Source organism: Sinohyriopsis cumingii, chromosome 17, assembly GCF_028554795.1.
Source record: "Sinohyriopsis cumingii isolate HCF-2022 chromosome 17, ASM2855479v2, whole genome shotgun sequence".
NCBI classification, from domain to species: domain Eukaryota; kingdom Metazoa; phylum Mollusca; class Bivalvia; order Unionida; family Unionidae; genus Sinohyriopsis; species Sinohyriopsis cumingii.
Genome location: NC_142977.1, coordinates 118,981,803 through 119,003,606, shown reverse-complemented (window position 1 = coordinate 119,003,606; position 21,804 = coordinate 118,981,803). Strand labels below are relative to the sequence as shown.

General features: G+C 34.4%; 1 protein-coding gene across 2 annotated transcripts in view; it reads left to right on the top strand.

Annotated features, from left to right (window-relative positions):
• The window catches only part of LOC149779747 (uncharacterized), a 69,804-nt gene that overhangs the window by 39,392 nt on the left and 8,608 nt on the right, over nt 1-21,804 (top strand). For both annotated transcript variants that reach the window (XM_089940608.1, XM_089940607.1), the window contains 5 exons: nt 3,197-3,339; nt 6,866-6,948; nt 14,619-14,705; nt 17,805-17,894; nt 20,728-20,822. In XM_089940608.1, coding sequence (XP_089796734.1) covers nt 3,197-3,339; nt 6,866-6,948; nt 14,619-14,705; nt 17,805-17,894; nt 20,728-20,822 — 498 coding nt within the window. The remainder of the gene's footprint in view (nt 1-3,196; nt 3,340-6,865; nt 6,949-14,618; nt 14,706-17,804; nt 17,895-20,727; nt 20,823-21,804) is intronic.

Here is a 21,804-nt window from a genome sequence, read left to right as displayed (position 1 = left end):
AGCCTACAATTTAACAGCTACACTGTTGACATAATAATTGGAAGTGTTAATACTGAAGCCTACAATTTAACAGCTGCACTGTTGACATACTAATTGGAAGTGTTAATACTGAAGCCTACAGTTTAACAGCTACACTGTTGACATAATAATCAAGGAAACTGAGATGCCAATACCTGCAAGGCATTATTAGGGAAGGCCAGCTAACATAAAACACACTTACTCAACAAATGAGATAATATTTAGTAGACTTGAGAAATTATGAAAAATTCAAACTGTTAACAGCTGCCGTTCTGAAAATCATAGGATGATTCTTAGGAATATGTGTACTTAACACATTAACATGAACTTGCAAATAACTGAAAATGGCTTTTTTCAATCTGAAATTTTTCCAATTGTAGGATTTGGCCCAATTATCTCTCACAATATCCCATTTTCCCACAATGTGTCAAAAAATTTGCTCAAATCATAAATATAATTATATTTGAAAGAGTCAAAGGGGCCCTGAGTGGCCGAGTGGTCTAAAGCGCTCTTCATTACGGATCACTGCCATCTCACCTCTGTCTGCGGCGGTTCGAGTCTAAGATTCAGCCAATGTGGGCATGTGAGAAAGCTTGCCAGTAGCTTCTCGTGGGTCGGTGGTTCTTTCCGGGGTTTTCCGGGTTCTTCCTCCACCATTAATACTGGCCGCCATGTATAGCCTATCGTGCTGAAAAATGGCGTTAAACCCCACAACAACAACAAGAAAGAGTCAAAATAAGTTTCTTACGAATACAACTCTTTGTTTTTAATAATAATAAAAATATAAATAATACATTTTTGCAAGAAAGATGAAAATATACTTTTAATATTATTAAATTCTTAAGATTATTTGTGAATTTCTTTACAATCCTTTCTGATGGAATTTACCAAATTACCAGTACAATGAAATAGTACAGTTTTACATATCACCAGAAAACATACCGCAGTATACCAGTGATACAGTGCACCTCTAATGTTAGCCATCTTGAAAATTTTATTATCACACTTCTTCCTAAACAGAAGTCATATTGACTTGGAGTTTTCACCTAAAGACTTCTTATGATGTTCAGCTGATCTTGAATTAAAATGGTGCCGATCTGACAGCCAGTATGGCTGCCGCACTGTGCCATCTTGAACATCTGGATATTGCTAGTTCTTCTGAATGGATGGTTGTATCAATCTGAGGTTTTCACTAAACAAGTTCTTATGATGTCAAGCTTACCTTTAATGAAAATAGTGCCAGTCTGACATTCAGTGTGACTGCCACAGCAGAAATTGGGAAAATCTGGTTATTGATAATCCTCCTGAATGGAAAGTCATATTGACTTGCAGTTTTTGCCAAAAGAGTCTTATGATGCCTTGTTGGTCCCAAATGAAAATAGTGCTGATCTGAGTTCTAATATGGCTGCCACAGCATCCATCTTGAAAATCTTGTCATCACTGCAGTATATGAATGGTCATATCAACATAGGGTTTTCACTTGAAAAACTTCTTATAATATTTTGTTGATGCAAAACTAAGATGGTGCTGATCTGATGTCCAATATGTGGCCATCTTGAAAATCTTGTTTTTGCTAAACCTTTTCATCAGAAGAGTTCTTGAGGTGTTTAGTTTGCCCGAAATGAAATTGACTAACCTTTGGTATGGTCCAAAATGAAAATGACTAACTTTTGGTATGGCCTGTGGAGTGAAAGACAACAAGCTTTGTAAAATTTGTGGTTGCCTTAAAAATATTGTTATTTCTACTCCTTTCATATCAACTTGGGGTTCTCAGTAGTAGACTTCTTATGATACCTAGTTGGTCCTAAATGAAAATGGTATCACCCATACATCTGATTTGGCTGCCATGATGGCAGTCTTGAAAACATTGTCACTACTCTCTCTGAATGGATGATGATTGTGACATGTGTCGTGTATATTTATTTATATTGTTGTTGGCTTTTCTCAATGATTATATGTTATGTATAGCTGTGTTTGTAATTGACCTTTGTCCAATATTAAGTTAATGGTTTACCTCACAAGTGACATATTTTATAAACAACATAATGCACAGCTCATATTTCTCTTTGATTATAGATTACATATTCAGATAATTGTTTTTGGAGGTCAACATGTTTATTTGTCTCTGAGTGTAGGACGCTAGATTTTCACAAGGAAATTCTTGTTTTTGTTGACAACTTTGAATGTTTTACAAGGGAAACTGACTTGTATCCTGGCTTTGTTATTGTGTCTTATAATATTAATGTTATTTACTTCAAAAAATTTCAATTCCTATCTTAACATCTGAAGTGGAATCAGTCTTATTGTTGTGATCAGTTTTTAGCTTGAATGTATTTATCTATTTTAATTATTCACTGGAATTACAAAGTGCTTAATAATACTTCTTGGATTAATTAATTAACTTGGAATTACAGTGAATTCCATGAAGGACATTTTGGATTATATTATTGTGATACATCAAAAGAGTGTTAACACATTACAACATTCCAGGCCATTGGTACATTAGCAAATTTCGAGACTACAGACACATCAACACATTCAATATTAGAATTTGGAACACACTAGAATTCAGTCGGAACTTCATATATTTGGATTTGTGATAGAACGTTTAGGACTATTTGGAATTTAATTCACAATGCTTTAAGTTTTTTTTACATTTTCACTTTGTATTTTAGGGAAAAAGATTATTTGTTAAATTTTACAAAACTTGTTGGTTTTCACTCTTTTCTCTTACTTAGTTTAAGACCAATTAGTCATAATACATGAGGTTTTCACCAAAAGACTTTTAATGCAGTTTTGTTTGTCCTCATGAAAATTGTGCCAATCTTACATTCATTATGTTGAACACATTGGCTAATTTGAGAAAAAAATTATAGCTGAAGAATATTAGAGATGGTTTCAAGACTCAGCAGTTCAAAGAAAGATATTGTCTTAAATTCTTGGCTGTTCTTTTTGCCCAGTAGAGCATCAGTCTGTTATGAGTCTCTGCTCTTAAAATAGAAAAGAGTGAAAGAAAACAAGCTTTGTAAAATTTAACAAATAATTTATTTCTAAAGAATATGAAGTGAAAATGAGAACAAAGAACTCAAAAAGAAATAGTCCAGAAGTTGAGACAAGGTCAGATGACAATATTCTTGTGCAGAGGAGGCAATTATTTTTTAAAAATTTATATTTACAGAAACATGTAAGATTTTTGCATAACAAGGAGAAAAACCAGGAGTGTGAGATTTGCCAGGAACGATTCCAGACAGGAATACAGCTTAACTTTCACAAGTTCAAACAACATGATGTCCCACTGCCAAAAGGCAAATGCTATAAGCTGTAAGTACTTGTACACATGCTAATTTGAAATAAAATCCTTTAATTCTAATACTTTTGAAAATGAGCTTTAGAGTTATACTTTTAGTAATTATTTTTCCATGGCCTTGAAATATAACAGGCCTTGAATGATTTCTTCCTCTGTTCATTTTTTGTGGTAATTCAGTGTTCAGGTCAGAGTTTTACTAGCAGTATGTAGGGTCATTTTGGGCCTTAGGGAGAAATTAAAAGACATTTTCTCATTGGAAAGGCTAGTTTTTGTTAAGACCAGAAAAATAGTGGTTAGTAATGGTTCTACTAACGAATATTAAGGTTTCATTTTAAACAGATGTGATTAACAAAATTGCACAACATTCTAAATTTGCTGTGATATATCATCGACTTCCAATAAATATATTTTTAATGCATATTTAATTTGATTATATCTGATCTAATATATATTTATTTCAATTTAATTGTTTGTTTGTCAGTTTTAATTTTTTTTATTCACTGGAGATGATACTTTTCCTTGAAAATAGCTTGACCTTGACGGTTTGTTTTGTAAACACCAGGTGTTGATTTAGATTCTGACCTTGATTCAAAATCAGTAGCAACACGTAAATTAGTTCTATTTTTATTTTAAAATGATTGGTTGTTGTCTAGGTCATGATGGGACTATGTGTTTTTAAAAAGAAAATTATTTCGTAGAGTAAAATGATTGGTTTTTGTCAGGGCCACACTGGGTCTACATGATCTTTGACAAGTACACAATTTCGACAAGGTTCTGGAGCATGATCACATGACCCCCTTTTGTGTTTTAGAATACAATATAACCTTTGTTTTGGAGAGATATTCTCAGTAGTTAGTTGGGCTCTTACACTGGAAGTTGTATGTTGTACTGTTTGGAGTTATTTCAAATTACTTGGATTCAAAAGGATTAATTCTTTTTTTTTTCTTCTGGATAATACATGTGCTTATATGAAATTGTTGAACAAGGGCAGCTTTTATAAAAATTTATTCAGATTTCCAAAACTAGAGTGATATTTCTTGTTTCTACAAGGAACTGTAGACTTCAACACTACTGATTACAGCATATGTAATCATCTTCCATCTTGGCTTCTTCGTCGGGACTCGGAAAATGAAATTATTAGAACATTTTATTATTAGGACTACTAAATTTTATTCTTTGATTATTTTTGGATTTGATTCTTAAAACCCATAAGTTTATATTTTTAAAAGCTTGTTGTTTTCACTCTTTCTTGTGTTACTGTTTATTCGAGCCTAAACACATAACATGAGGATATGTAGACAGCAATCTAAAATTGCTGTGATATATCTTTGGCTTCCATATTTTTCTCAGAAAAATTTGAATATGGTTGAGTATATATGGGAAATATGTTGTGCTGTGGCCATGGACAGGACTGTCTTTTATGTCCCACCATATCTGCAGAGGATCATATAGTCTTGCCCACGTCCATCATGTCAAGTCCATTGTGAACTTTGTTTCCATTCAATATATATTTAAGTCAAATTTGGGATAATGCTTTACATTAAGATGATCCAGATAAAGTTTGATTTTCACTCATTTTGAAGATGTGCACATTTACAAATGACTTGGTCCTGTATTTTTGTTTGTGTTACGGTCCTTTTTGTCTTGTAGCTTAATGCACTGTGCAAGACAATCTCATCAGGACAAGTAGTCTGCAGTCCTTGTATGCCTGCCAAAAGGCAGAGCATATTATGTTACGATGTTATGACTTTGTCCATCTCTCTGTCTGTTACCAATTTTATTTATACAAAATATGCCAAGTTGTCCACCATCTGCATGTTCCAGACTTTGTGGATGGTTTGTACTTTGAATAAGAAAGTACCCTGGTGTTTTTGGAATCAAAAGGTTAGAGGTCAGGGCCACCATGACTAAGTAGAAAAATGGTTTCTTCACAATAACTCAACTTCTGCAACATCCACCAAACTTTATGGATGACTTGTAGTTTGGAAGGACCCAAATGATTTTATGGTCAAAAGGTCCAAGTTCAGAGTCACTGTTATCAAAAGGAGAAGGTTTCCACAAAGTAACTCAAGTTCTTCACCATCTATATTTATACTTGGATTGCATTTCAAGATGTATAAATTGGCAAGATATTACACCTTAGGGATTCAATTTATTAATCTTTAATTTGAAGCTGAATAGAATATATAAAAGAAAAATATAACATACAGTTATCAAAAAAAATGGCAAGAGAAGTCGGGTAATTAGTGCCAAAGCACTTAGAGTATATTGTCTAGCCCAAGGACACACCACTGTAGCTGACCTGAGCTGGTCCAGTGGTAGGATTTGAACCCACACCTTTTCAGTCCTGAGTCTGGCATGCTAACCACTGAACCCTCATTACTCCAGTGTCTTAACTACCACTGAGCCCTCTTAACTCCAATGTCTTAATTAACCAATGAGCTCTCTTGACTCCAGTGTCTTAACTAACCACTGAGCCCTCATGACTCCAGTGTCTTAACTAACCACTGAGCCCTCATGACTCTAGTGTCTTAACTAACCACTGAACCCTCATGACTGCAGTGTCATAACTAACCACTGAGCTCTCATGACTCCAGTGTCTTAACTAACCACTGAGCCCTCATGACTCCAGTGTCTTAATTAACCACTGAGCCCTCATGACTCCAGTGTCTTAACTAACCACTGAACCCTCATGACTCCAGTGTCTTAACTAACCACTGAACCCTCATGTCTCCAGTGTCTTAACTAACCACTGAACCCTCATGACTCCAGTGTCTTAACTAACCACTGAAACCTCATGACTCCAGTGTCTTAACTGACCACTGAGCCCTCATGAGTCCACTGTCTTAACTAACCACTGAACCCTCAGGAATCCAGTGTCTTAACTAACCACTGAACCCTCATGACTCCAGTGTCTTAACTAACCACTGAACCCTCATGACTCCAGTGTCTTAACTAACCACTGAACCCTCATGACTCCAGTGTCTTAACTAACCACTGAACCCTCATGACTCCAGTGTCTTAACTAACCACTGAACCCTCATGACTCCAGTGTCTTAACTAACCACTGAACCCTCATGACTGCAGTGTTTTAACTAATCACTGAACCCTTGTGACTTCAAATGTCTTAAGTAAAATAATATTTATACATAATGCTGGGAATGAATTTGGTTATATCATAAAATGAATAAAATGTGTTGGGAATGAATTTTCACACTGCCCAACAAAACTTAAAGTTGGTAACTTGTTAAAATGTGTTATTGCAATATTAAAATATCTTATGTTATTACATATATATTCACTGTTTTATCGCTCTTCTTATATTAGATGTTATTATTACAATATTTGATATTTGGTATTTTTGGCCCTAAAAAAAAAGAATTTTAAAAGACTGATAACCCAACATACTTTCCTCCTGAACCACTTCCAACTTTAATTAGTCATTAACTAATTTTGCAGACACCAAAAATGGATCATAAACAGAATTTGAAGGGTAAAAACCAAATTACATTGAAGTAAAGTATATTTTCTTATCTATAGGGTGAAGTGTCCTGAGTGTGATGCTGAGATGTATGGACAGTTTATGTTGGCCAGGCATATGAAGAATCATGAATGGAAGAAAGGTAAAAATTAGGACCAGATTATCTTAAATGTATGAAATCACTACCTTTGGAGCACTCCCAAAAAAGAACAGAATTACAAGCAACTTTGGTGGCTGAATTAAAAGAGTGGCACCTATTACTTCTAAACTGATTATTTGAACATAGTGTAAACCTAACATCTTGATTATTTCAAATAACGGTTTATGTCAGATAGGTTTAGATAGGTTTTTAAACAAATCATTACTTTCTTTCAAAACTGTAGCCAGAATGGAAGAATGATGAAATTTATGATAAATGGCAGCATTGGGGCTTTAACTTTAAAAGAAAATGATTTATTAGTTTAGATTTTAGTTAATGATAGAAATTTTATTTTAATTGGAATATGGGGAATATTTGATTTCTTTGAATAAGTTGATTGATAGCAAAATCAGGATTCAGTCAGCTGAGGCTAAAATGTACCAGTACAGTCAAACTTGAGTTCAGCGGTGATATGGTCACTATGGCTATTCTAATTTACCCCGACAAATTTCCTATACAAAAGTCATGCAATCAGTGGCTACCTGTCTTTTGTGGCCAGCGACCAGGTGTTTCTTAAGCAAGCAGTGGTTTCACCCTGCCTTCCATAGTCACTAGAGCATATCAGCAGTGTCTGCTTCAAGTTAAATTAAACTTCTTTTGTTTGATGAGCAAGTCATGGTATGTATCAAGATATATTACATGAGTCGATATTTATGTTTCAGATTTTGATTGTACTGACCTTAATCCAGTGAAACTTGAAGGTTTCTGACAAAGCAAGATTTATTAAGCAGAGAGCACATGTCAAGATGGTAGTCACATGATACAACAGAAACCATTGTTGACACGTATTCTATTCTTGATGAATCTGACTTTCTCCAAGTTGCTGTGACAGCAACAGGTTTCTGGTTGTTGTCAGAATAATATGTTGAATATTATGTGTCCTTTCGTTTTTTTACAAACAGTATCTGACTTGAATTTAATATTTTCATATTTTTGTACAAGAAAATTGGAAATTGGTTTATTCAGGATTCCCGCATGGGTCTGGAATTCTGGAAAAAGTCTTAAATTTGAAAATTGCTTTTCCAGGCGCTGAAAAGATCTGGAATTTTTTTAAAATGACTAAAAAGTCTGGAAAAAGTCTTACATTTTCATTGTTCCAGAAACCAGAAACATGACTGCTCTTTTCAGAGCTCTTCTGGCATTACTGTAGTACACAACATCTCAAGGCATGTATGGCTGATAATTTCATGGGAGAAGGCCATGCCATTTTGACTGGTGTTTGCTGACTTGTTGAGGATTAATCTACATTTTCCATTTCATGGATTATTGCATTAATTTAAGTTTTGTGTTGTGCTAGTGAGTACTGATTTTAATTTCATTGGATTTTATTTGATTTGACATTCTTGGATGAATCTTTTTGTTTGCCTGTGTGAACCTGTTATTTAAAGAATGCCTTGACATTGCATTTATAACTCTCTGTAGGAAGAAGCTGATGACTTTAAAGCCTGGATAAGACCTTCCAAACTTAAGATTAAAGCATCATGTGTTTTACATATATTGGAACTATAATTTTGTTATATATTATTTTGGACTGTTAACAACAGGTTGTAAGATTTTGCTACGGTAAATAAAATCTTGTACGTCAAATTATATTTTTTCATCTCTGCACATTTTGCTTGCAATTTTAAATTATTTTAGCCTCATTAGGTCAATAAACTTGTCACATGGTTAGGTCGGGAAATTTTTATTTTTTGGTCTGGAAAAGGTCTGAAATCTTTTTCTAAATTTGTGGCAGAAACCCTGTTTATTGTTGATATCACATGACTATTGGAGCTCTGATGTCATTGACATATAGGTTGTGAGAGTTGTGAAGTCATGTGACTAGAAATGCAAATGATGAGCCAGTCTCTATGGCCAGTTGGATTTTTAGGTATATCAGGTCAGTTTAATGTACAAATTTTATACTTTTTTGTTTTTAAAAGAAATATTAGCAACCAAGTCAGAAATAAATAATTTTGAATTGTTTCTTGCAACCACTTATAAATCTGGGTTATATGAGAAGATAAATAATTTGTGTTTGCTAGATGTTTGTAACTCCAAAATAAAAACTTCTGCGTCCATGCGATGTATTATGACAAATGTTACTTCTGATCCCCAACATCAACATGTGGAGGCATTTGAATGCCTGGAAGCCACCAGAGGCTAAAGACCAAACACAGCCAATGAAAAAAGAACTATTGATAAGGAATATGACACTATCAAATGAAAATGATAGATGAGTTCCAAAATAAATTTGGAATATGGAAACAGGACACATGCTAAGACCATTCAGCTCTGCATCGTAAAAGATACCCTTGATTGCAGCATGGTGAATTTTTATGTAGGCCTCTCATAATGTAGCTCAAGTTACCAAATTCATTTCATGCACGACTGATTTCAACATCACTTGTATCAACATACAGAGCAACACTACTCATCCAGTATATCCTGGAAAAGAGTGGTCTGTGTAACCAGCCATGTTGCACCTGGAGTTCTGAATGAGTTCATTTGTAATATAGGACAAAGTATTTATGGGAGCCATCGCATGCCACAGGTACACAAACATGGTCTACTCATTAGACAAACTATATCACTGTAAGTAAAAAATATAAATTAATTTAAAGAAAACTAGATGATGCAGATGTTTTAATTACATAAATTTATCTAGACTTGAAGTTACCAAGTTGAAAATTTGCTGAGCTAAAGACATAGATATCATTTATAATATTGAGCTGAAAGAACTATAGCTGTTCATCTGCATTCTATTGATGTAGATGCATCTGGTCCAGTTCCAGCAATCCATTGCTGGAATGTTCTTTCCATGGTCTGAACCGCTCCGGTGGCCTAGTGGTTAGAGCATCCACCTTGGATGCTGGAGGTCGTGGGTTCAATCACCAGCTGAGTCATACCAAAGTTACAAAAATGGTACTAACAGCTGCCTCGCATGGCGTTCAGCATTAAGAGGTTAGTGTTAGGACTGGTCAGCCTGGTGTCAGGATAATGTGACTGGGTGGGACATCATGCTACATGTCTGCGGCATCATGCCCCAGTGCTAGACATCATTATAAACTGCCACATTGCAGACATTGTAGCGATATGACTGAAAAATTGTTAAAGCTACATTAAAACTCCAAATCACACACATCTTTCCATGGTCCTAATTTCATGAGCAGTTGTATGTTGGATACCACAGACTCATCTTTGGAGGATGAGTTTAGTTCTTGTTCTATCATTGATGAATGTCATTGGAAGAGGATCCTAATTCTTAGTCAGACTCCAGTTTAGACTGTTCATCACTGTTTAGATGATCGGCCTCTAGATTGGTTATGCATGGATCTGGATCCGTTGGACAGAAAGCATCATTTTCCTGGTCAGTAAACAATGGTCATAGTATTCTAAATTTAATAAAATTGAACAAAGGTGTCATATACAAATATCTTACTTTGTCTTTTTTGTTCCTTGTTTCATTATAATCTTAGTATGGGCTTAAAGTCATGTCCATCAGAATTTACCATTGAGTTATTGACTACATTTTGTCTTGTGTGATGAAGTGTAGGACCAGTTGGTTATGGACAGGACCAGTAGTATTTTCAGGTTACTGGTCCTGTGGTACTCTTTGACGAGTTTCACATACTGGTCATGTGAAGAAAATAAATTTGCCTTAATTGGCAATGATTTTCAGTTGACAAAAATGAGTTCCAAGCCACTTTCAGTCTAATATTTATGTTATTATGCCAAATAATTGCTTAAAATAAACATAAAATCAACCAGCTTTATAACTTACGACAGAAAAAAAACTCTTTTTAATATAAAAAGTGATAGTTGTTAGGTAATTGATGTTCATATCTAATTGATGTTAACAAAGATTTCTTCATTTCCTCACTGTTTTGTACAGCTCTCTTGGCAGAAAGACCTAAGCAGGGCTCTACATTTACCTGTTAAAAAAATTCACAAATTCACAGTCTAAATATTTCAATTGTAATCTACTGTATTAACTGTTCTTTTTGTTGATTTGGAATCATTTCGACTGAGTAGATTCTGCAGATGGTTCTCAAGTGTAATAGGTCATCAGTGCTGCACTGAAATACAGGAGAATTGTACAGGAAATCAGGCTCCACTGTAGTACAGGAAAAAGTGTACAAGGACATCAGACTATACTGAAGTACAGGAAAAGTGTACAAGGACATCAAACTACACTGTAGTACAGGAAAAAGTGTACAAGGACATCAAACTATACTGAAGTACAGGAAAAAGTGTACAAGGACATCAAACTACACTGTAGTACAGGAAAAAGTGTACAAGGACATCAAACTACACTGTAGTACAGGAAAAAGTGTACAAGGACATCAAACTACACTGTAGTACAGGAAAAAGTGTACAAGGACAAGCTACACTGAAGAACAGGAGAAAGTATAGAAGGACATCAAACTACACTGTAGTATAGGAAAAAGTGTACAAGGACAAGCTACACTGAAGAACAGGAGAAAGTATACAAGGACATCAAGCTACACTTTAGTAAAGAAAAAAGTGCACAAGGACAAGCTTCACTGAAGTACAGGAGAAAGTATACAAGGACATCAAGCTACACTGAAGTACAGGAGAAAGTATACAAGGACATCAAACTACACTTAAGTACAGGGAAAGAATATGATTGACAATAATACTTGTACTCTAAAACCATTGAAAAAGTAAAATTTCTTCCCATATTTAAATAGAAACATTTAAGAACAAATCTGATCTTGTTATATTTCTCTTCCCCGACCACTTTTGAGAGCAGGGTGCTGTTACCTTGTTCGGGCAGTTTTTAAGTGTAATAAAATATCTTCTATGGGGACAGCTTTATGAGTTTGGCATAGCTATTCACTCACACTGTGCAGTTAAAATAATGTTTGCCCAGTGTGTGAAAAGTAAGGGTTAATGATGCCATAACCAAAAATTAATGCACATGTTGAATGTTACAGTATTCATATATTAGAGTTCATAAGCTACCTTGAAAGTACTGAATTTTTTTTAAAAAAATTAATTAAAAAATTTCTGGGTCTTGAAGTAATTAAAAATTGACATTACAGTTTTAAACTCCTTGAAAATCATTTTTATTCCTTTCAAATTTATTTTGGATCATTTTATGTCATGTGTCCTGGGTACCTTGCTCTGTTGTGTTGCGACTATTTGGTTTGTCAGTTCTATAGATTTTTATCGCTTATTTTTCGATATATGATTTTCGCATTTACTGTCTATCTGAATGCCTAGAAATTTATTTTTGAGGTACTGGAAAGTCCTGGAATTGTCTTTGAATTTCACAGTAAATCCCAAGTTTGTGTTGGTGTGTTCAGCATTTGCTTTAGGTGAAATTATTTTTTCAAATTATTTATTCACAAGAAATACAAACGGCTCATAAATAATATTTTTGGATAGAGACATTAACTTTGAATTATAGTGAATTCAGACAAAGACATCTTGGATTATATTATTGTGATTCATCAAAAGACTGTAGTCACATCACCACGTCACAAGCCATAACAGGCATATGAACACCTTCAGCATTGGATCTCATGTCAAACACCACTAGAATTTGATTAGAACTTTATTCATTAGGACTATTGATAGAATTTTTGGGACTATTTTGGATGTAATTCGGATGCCTGTAAGTTCTTTTTACATTTTCACTTTGTATTCTGAGGAAACAAATTATTTGTTGAATTTTACAAAACTTTTTGGATTTTGCTCTTTTCTATTACTTAAAGATAATAGTCATAATACTATTGACAGCAGCATTGTCATCAACAGTGTTATGATTCTGTGTTCTAGTTTTACTGTTGACACAGAATTATCATGAGCAATATTACAGGCCTGTGTTCTAGTTTTACTGTTGACACAGAATTATCATGAGCAATATTACAGGCCTGCATTTCAGTTTTACTGTTGACACAGAATTATCATGAGCAGTAGTACAGGTCTGTGTTCTAGTTTTACTGTTGACACAGAATTATCATGAGCAATATTACAGGCCTGTGTTCCAGTTTTACTGTTGACGCAGAATTATCATGAGCAATATTACAGGCCTGTGTTCCAGTTTTACTGTTGACACAGAATTATCATGAGCAATATTACAGGCCTGTGTTCCAGTTTTACTGTTGACACAGAACTATCATGAGCAATATTACAGGCCTGTGTTCCAGTTTTACTGTTGACAGAGAATTATCATGAGCAATATTACAGGCATGTGTTCTAGTTTTACTGTTGACACAGAATTATCATGAGCAATATTACAGGCATGTGTTCTAGTTTTACTGTTGACAGAATTATCATGAGCAATATTACAGGCCTGTGTTCCAGTTTTGCTGTTGACACAGAATTATCATGAGCAATATTACAGGCCTGTGTTCCAGTTTTACTGTTGACACAGAATTATCATGAGCAATATTACAGGCCTGTGTTCCAGTTTTACTGTTGACACAGAATTATCATGAGCAATATTACAGGCCTGTGTTCCAGTTTTACTGTTGACACAGAATTATCATGAGAAATATTACAGGCCTGTGTTCCAGTTTTACTGTTGACACAGAATTATCATGAGCAATATTACAGGCCTGTGTTCCAGTTTTACTGTTGACACAGAATTATCATGAGCAATATTACAGGCCTGTGTTCAAGTTTTGCTGTTGACATTACAATAATTACAAAGCATTGACATCAATAATGTTATGATCCTGCATTCAAGTTTTGCTATTAACAACAGCAGCATTATCATTAGCAGTGTTACAGTCCTGTGTTCAAGTTTTGCTATTGACACAGCTTTATAATCAACAATGTTAGTCCTGTGTTCAAGTTTTGATATTGACACAGCCTTATAATCAACAGTGTTACAGTCCTGTGTTCAAGTTTTGCTATTGGCACAGCCTTATAATCAACAATGTTACAGTCCTGTGTTCAAGTTTTGCTATTGACACAACCTTATAATCAACAGTGTTACAGTCCTGTGTTCAAGTTTTGCTATTGGCACAGCCTTATAATCAACAATGTTACAGTCCTGTGTTCAAGTTTTGCTATTGACACAACCTTATAATCAACAGTGTTACAGTCCTGTGTTCAAATTTTGCTATTGGCACAGCCTTATAATCAACAATGTTACAGTCCTGTGTTCAACTTTTGCTATTGACACAACCTTATAATCAACAGTGTTACAGTCCTGTGTTCAAGTTTTGCTATTGGCACAGCCTTATAATCAACAATGTTAGTCCTGTGTTCAGGTTTTGCTATTGGCACAGCCTTATAATCAACAATGTTACAGTCCTGTGTTCAAGTTTTGCTATTGACACAGCCTTATGATCAACAATGTTACAGTCCTGTGTTCAAATTTTGGTAGTGACAGCAGCATTATCATTAGCAATGTTACAGTTCTGTGTTCAAGGTTCGCAAAAGTCTTGTTACTTCCATTATTGTATTCAGCATAAACTTTGGAACAACCTTACAGTATGTCTTATTTTTGCACTCTTTTATGTTACGATTCATATCTTGTCTCCTCAAGCAGAAATCTATGTAGTCCTCAAAATTTTTCACAGGTTAGACACCTTTCTCTGCTAAATGCTAATGAATTAAATTAGGATTGAATGTATATTTATTTTTATTTTCAGTTCGTGATGCCTATGAATGCCCTATCTGTGAGCGTCGATTTCTGAAAAAGGAGACCTATGATACACATATGATAAAAGTTCATGATGGTACGTGAAAATGAATAAAAAAATTTATATAAATTGTTCTCCATTTCAGAACAAGCATATAGGCACATCCTGAAAGAAACCCACTTCTCCAAATTAAAATGATTACTACAAGTCTGGACAGTGTGAAAATCAAATTACTTAAAGCAAGTACAGTTGTTGTTGTTGTTGTTGTAGGGTTTAACACCATTTTTCAGCACACGATAGGCTATACATGGCGGCCAGTATTAATGGTGGAGGAAGAACCCAGGAAAACCCCAGAAAGAACCACCGACCCACGAGAAGCTACTGGCAAGCTTTCTCACATACCCACATTGGTCGAATCCGAGACTCAAACCCACGCAGACAGATGTGAGATGGCAGTGATCTGTAATGGAGAACACTTTAGACCAGTCAGCCACAGCAAGTACAGTAAAAACTGCTATGAGCGACTCTGCTATGAGTGACCACCTGTCATTTCCAACCACAATCTTAATGCATGGATCAATTTTATTATATAAACACTCTGTTATGAGCGACCACCTGCTGAATGCAAGCAGTGACCGTGATGTCTTTGCAAAATATGCATTTTGACACTACTTTGAACGACCGCATCACAAAAATGAGGATAAACTCCACCGACCTTTATTTGATCCCTGTAAAAATGACCACTTATATCATTCTAAATTTTAAAAGAATAGGCTGGCTACCAATGTCTGAATTTCTTTAGCTCTGCTTATAGTGTTTTATAGTTTCTGTAATAAACAATACTGAAGTATATGTAGATTATTTCTTAGTCTGGTTCCCTGCTTCGTATGCTCCCTGCGTTATTCTCCGCCATTTGTATAGGGGTAGGCAATGCAGGGAGCATAAAAAGCAGGGAACCAAACTAATTATTCCCTCACTTAGCCTGTTTCCCGGCCTTATGGTAGGACCTGGCATCCCTATTAATGAACTGTATCGCGAGAACAGACAGACACCACTGATCTATATGTAATCAATTGGTACAATGACTGCTTGATTAGTAATGATTGTTCTGATCAAAAACAAACATAAAAGAAATATTTTAACAAAAAAGGATTGTTGCTACCAGTGAAAAATGCTGCAGTCTGTAAACTAGTGTATTGTACATGTCACAAATTGCCGCTGAAGTGCCAAAGTTGACGTAATGGTCACATATATTGTTTGTCTTTAGAGTTAATCCATATTGCCGGGGATGAATAAGGTCATTGTCTATTAAACCAGCAAGAGAGAATCGTTTGCGGGATTCAGTTGATAGTGTTCATGACTTGTGATGTTTGTTGCATTTCACCCTGATGTTAAGTGATTACATCCCAATCACAAAGCTGTTGTCTGTTCAAATTGGTGTGACCAGGTTACACACTTTGCTTATACTAGAGTTAATCACTGTATGTCATCTTTGAATGAAGCCGTTGACTTTTGTAAATGGTTCTGTTTCTGGATGAGATAATTGTTTCTTTTTATTTCATTAATTGTTAGATATTCATATGCACATGTATAGCTTTTTCATATTTACCCACAGCCCAGTCAAAACCATCTTTACATTTGATATTACAACTGAGCACTAATAATTTTAATGCCTAGAACCTTAATAACAATGGAAGAACCTCAAACTAAAAAGAGACAAATTTTAAGGCTGGAGAAAATAATTATTGTAACTGAAAGAAGTGAAAAAGAGCAGACCACTCGTAAAAATGTGGTTTAAACGTCGGTAAAACAAATTTAGGTTATAAAGGAAAACAAGTAATTCAGAAACGATTTCATATGCTAAAATATGTGATCTTCAGATGTAAATGTGATTTCATGTTTAATGATAGAAGTATATCTTTATAGCTGTATAATTTTGTTTTTAGATGAATGCATTCAAGATCTTAACAAGAACTATTAATAAAGAATAGAATATATGTATAGTGATTGTGGTTATTTTTCTTGAAATTGTTCTGAAACTGGACCTTGGAAACTGGTCTTTTTGTACAAACATGCTATGAGAGACCACCTGTCTTGAGAGACCGCCTTTTGTTGGCAGAAGAGGCAGTCTCTCATAACAGGTTTTACTGTAAATGAATGTCAGTGTCATTAAGAAGTACGATTTGTAACCAACGATGGGCATCATGGAAATTCCTGTATGGTATTGTGTGTAAAACTGGGGTACTTTTGTTTGTTGTTTAACTAACTCATCACTTATGTTGATCAAAAATATTTTTTGAAATGATTTTCTATCACTATTCATAGACATAATGTCTCCCAGAAAAATACATTTTTGACTGAAATTAAATGTATTTAGTTGCACAAAACAATATTACTGTTTGATAAGGTTTGCAGTTATTGATTAGATGGAAATTGTGAGAGGAAAAGAGAGGACTACTCTACCCTGTTGCATCAGACTTAATAAATATCTGATTGACATTATTGTTTAATGACTGAAAGATAGAATCAGTCTTGTGTACTTGGGTACTTATTCTCCTAAAGTATTATGATTGGGTAATGTATTAGAAGAAGAACCAAGTTTTTATAATAAAATGTTTCTTCAAAAATACATACCCAGACATAATATATATATATATATATATATATATATATATATATATATATATATATATATATATATATATCCTACCAGCCTCCCTGCAGTTACATCCATAGCGAGTGTGCCTTCTGCTCCAGTAATAACTAAAATATCCTTACACCCATCTGTGAAGTCTTATATATATAAAGGGAGATCACTCTGTCAACCACAAATGGGTCAGCAGACAACTTTAAGCTCCCTTGAGCTGAGAGAGTACCTGAGAGGGCTGGATTTGCAGGGTAGTGGTAGTTCTCCTACGGTATTATGATTCGATAAGTATTTTCGAAGAAACTTATTTTGCTATAAAAAAAATTCGTTTCTTCCACCATGGTGGTCCTGTGCATATGATAAGTAAAAGGCAATTTAGTAAGCTGGATAAAGCTAGATCCTTTTTTCCTTTTTTCTTGTGTAGCTATAAAATGAACAAAAAGTTTGTTTGGAATCTCTGATTTTTTCACGGAAAGGTAATATCAAAGAGTATGTATTAATATGTGTTAAATTTGAATTTTAGCTTTGAAATAATCTTTTTCTTTCAGGTGAGGGCAGTGGAGAGTTTCCTTGCCATGTGTGTGGAAAACGCTTTCCTGCAAAAAATGCTCTTAATAGCCATATTACATCACACAGTGGTAAATAAACACTACACCTATATTCTGTATGTATTGAGTGACCATTCTCTAGACACTACACCTATATCCTCTATGTATTGAGTGTCCATTTTTTGGACACTATACTTATAATCTATATGTAATGAGTGGCCATTACTTGCATTTTGTTTGAAAATCATTGTTACAAGATGCAACAAAGAAAGTAGGTAATGTAATGAATCATTATTAGGTGTATTATATACACAGCATATCATGTTTCCACAATTATCACATGCCTACTGGTTTTCAGATAGTGGGAATTGGCATTAATTGGGGACAGATTTCAGGAGATGGCATTATAAGAATGAATAATGATACATTACTTATATGTAAAATTCCAACTTCACATTGGATTTTTTTCCCATCCCAATTTGAGCTCTACAAAATAAAATAGAGTGTAGCCAAACTGCTGAGATGGAGTAATGCTGACAGCGTGTTGTCTAAAGTTTCATTGGTCACAGATATCTTGTGAATACCTTGTAAAGTGAAATTTCATTTCCTCAGACATTAATCATTCATATACTGGGAATCACTTAATCAAGTGACATAGTACTGTTTTAAATTGGTATCTTTTCTATGACCTTAAAAATTTGTAAGAACAAAAAACCGAACTAAAGATTTAGGCCTGCAGAATTTCTTGAGGTGCTTGATGATACTCTTCTCCATAAGTTGCTTCTCATTTAAGTTTATACCACTATCCCATCTTACACCACCTCATCCTATTCAAGTGCTATGCTTTGCACTGGAATTTCCCAAGGGGTTGCCAAATGTTGCCCCTTGAAATATTAGTGTATCCATTCCAGATCCGATTCCTATTCAGTCATTACCTATTACTGATCAGTACTTTCGGCCCAAATTCCCCTCTTTTGCTGAATGTTTTCTTTTCAAACTAATAGAAGCTTAGATTTTCAAGCCCTTCTTGGCAAGAGATTAACATAGCATAAAAGTTTGATTTATTGTCATGCCTGCCTTTGTGAGGGCTCCACCTTGCAATTCCATTGGCATCCCTGTTTGTGTCTTCTTGTTTATGCCTCTATCCGTCCACAACTGTGAATAAAGTCAATGTTAAAGTTTATTAAAGACCATAAAGACAAGCTTCACAAATGGAGGGTTATTGTTACATGATGATATTTTGCTTTTTTTAAAAAAAGAATTTGGTCATATGTCATTATGCAACTTTGAAAGTACATTTCATTAGTGGATGTAAGTGGAAGGCTAAACCCCACAGACAACAGCTCAACCCACTGAATTTTAAGCACCAGTAATGTGGTTTTTATTGAAATGAATTGCCATCTGAAAATTTGATCAGCATTGTTGATGTTGGCAATTACTTGGCACAAAGAAAGAAACAATGACAGTGTCTTTATAACTCTCTCATAAGTCAGTGTAGTTTGCTGCATGATCAGCTTGGCCTTCATTGTAGGCACCTTAACAGCCATTTTTAGAGATTTTGGTTGACTCTGATAGTGTTAAGACTTTATTTATTTATTATTTACCATGTGTGCTGGTTTATCAGTAAGATATTTTCTTAAATACATACTAGTCTTTGAAATTGAACTGGTGAAAATAATTGAGATTTGGTCCTCTACGTTCATCAGTGGTCACAATTGATACTTGTGTTCGAACAGATTTGAAGGAGAACTTTAACATCTCATGCATACAAGTCAACCCTTAGTATGCAGTTTTTAGAAAAGTAAAACAGTAATGACTATGTTTAAGTATGTATGATATGCCAAGATATGTATATGTTATTGTCTTGCTCATGAATGATGATATTATTTTTGCAATACATTTTATTATGTTAATGAACACCCTGAATTGTCAAATAATACATTGTATAAAAGAGCAGCCATTTTTAAGAGGCTAGGGAAATCTGTGAACACTGATTTACTTAGTTCACATGTTTTGACTTTTCATATATAACATAATGTAAAGGAATGTCCATTAATGAGAGACTATGAAAATGGTATATACTGGTGTGCTTAGTTCACATGCTTTGACTTGTCAGATAATACATGGTGTAAGATGATGTCCGTTAATGAGAGACTATGAAAATGGTGCATACTTGTGTACTTAGTTCACATGCTTTGACTTGTCAGATAATGTATGGTGTAAGATGATGTCCATTAATGAGAGACTATGAAAATGGTGCATACTTGTGTGCTTAGTTCACATGCTTTGACTTGTCAGATAATACATGGTGTAAGATGATGTCCATTAATGAGAGACTATGAAAATGGTGCATACTTGTGTGCTTAGTTCACATGCTTTGACTTGTCAGATAATACATGATGTAATGGGACAGCTGTTAATAATAGGTCATGAAAATATTGAAATCTGTGTCAATATGATGAACATTAGAACATTTTGATGCACAATGGGAGGAGGTAAAATATTTTTACATATGTTTATTAAATGTACTTTTGATTTTACCAATAAGCCTCATTTGCATAAATGTTGAAATTGCTAATTAGTCATTTTGATAAACGACTCAGATATACACACCTTAAAATTTGTTGGTTCAGTTTGTAATGATCATCAAACTTTTTTTGTAAGAAAAATTAAGTGATCTTCAAATATCTGAAGGTATCGCTTAAGATATCTGAAAACATAGTGAAAACATATCTTAATGCTTTTGGTAAGCCAATTTGGTGGCAAGCTTCATGCTGAAAAATCAGACTCCATTCATATGAAGAAATTCTTGTGTTCCAAATCAGTGCTTGATGTCAGCAGTTTAAATTGAATCTCGGTTTAAGCTTGAGAATATTTTTATTTGTATAAAGTCCAGGTCTGGTTTTCTTTGGGTTTTTTTCAGAGAAGAGATTCCCCTGTATGTATGAAGGCTGTAATGGTATTTTCTGGAGCAAGTGTGCAATGAAAAACCACTACAAGAAAGTACATCTTAATAAAGTGAGTATGACAAAGATCTGTAATCTTGCTTGATTCTTAATATGTAAACCCAACACAGGTGAGAGATGATTTTGTAATGTGTCATCCATTAAATTTGGCGGTGAAATCTTTATTGCGTTCCAGTTTGGTTTTGTAAAGAAAATGCCCTGACACTGTGAGAAACAAAGATTTGAAACCTTGCATTGTAGTTTATATGACCTTTTAAACAAAATTGTTTTATCAGTCCCATCGGAATAGGATGCGGTAGGCAGCATGAGTGAGTTGATGTGCTGCTGCAAGTTTATTGTTTGTCATTAGGTAAAAACTGCCTTATTAAGCCGTCCAGTTGTATTAAAGACCTGCATGTTACGTAAAATAATCATTCTAGATCTGTCATGATGAAAAAGTTCATTCCTCCTGTGGAAAGTCTCTCTTCCCACTAATTAGCACATTAAACTACTTTTAGTAATAACTTTTCTTCCCCCCCCCCCTTTTAAAAATGACTTTATAAGTGACAGGACACTTAAGTATGTGGTTAAAATTTCAGGAAAATTGGATGAAAATGTTGATATTATATGTATTTTAATTTTACAAGCTTTGTACAGTAAAACCTGTTATGAGAGACCGCCCCTTCTGCCAACCAAAAGCGGTCTCTCAAGACAGGTGGTCTCTCATAAGAGGTGTGTGAAAATGGACTGGTTTTCAGGGTCAATAGTTAGCATTGTTGAAAAATAAATAATACCCATACTCACTGTACATGTATCATATCCTTTATTCATGAATCTTGTTAAATAATGCATGCATTCCTCTCAAAATATCTTTATATAATAAAGATATACATCTATCAAACAACGAGAATAAAATTTATATTTCAACATCACATTAATATGTACAAAAAATGAACAGTTAGATATGATGTATATATCTTATTTTATACACTTATTCACTGTTTTTTTAAAAGAAATCCATTATACTTCTTTGTTGACATGTTTTACTCAGCTAT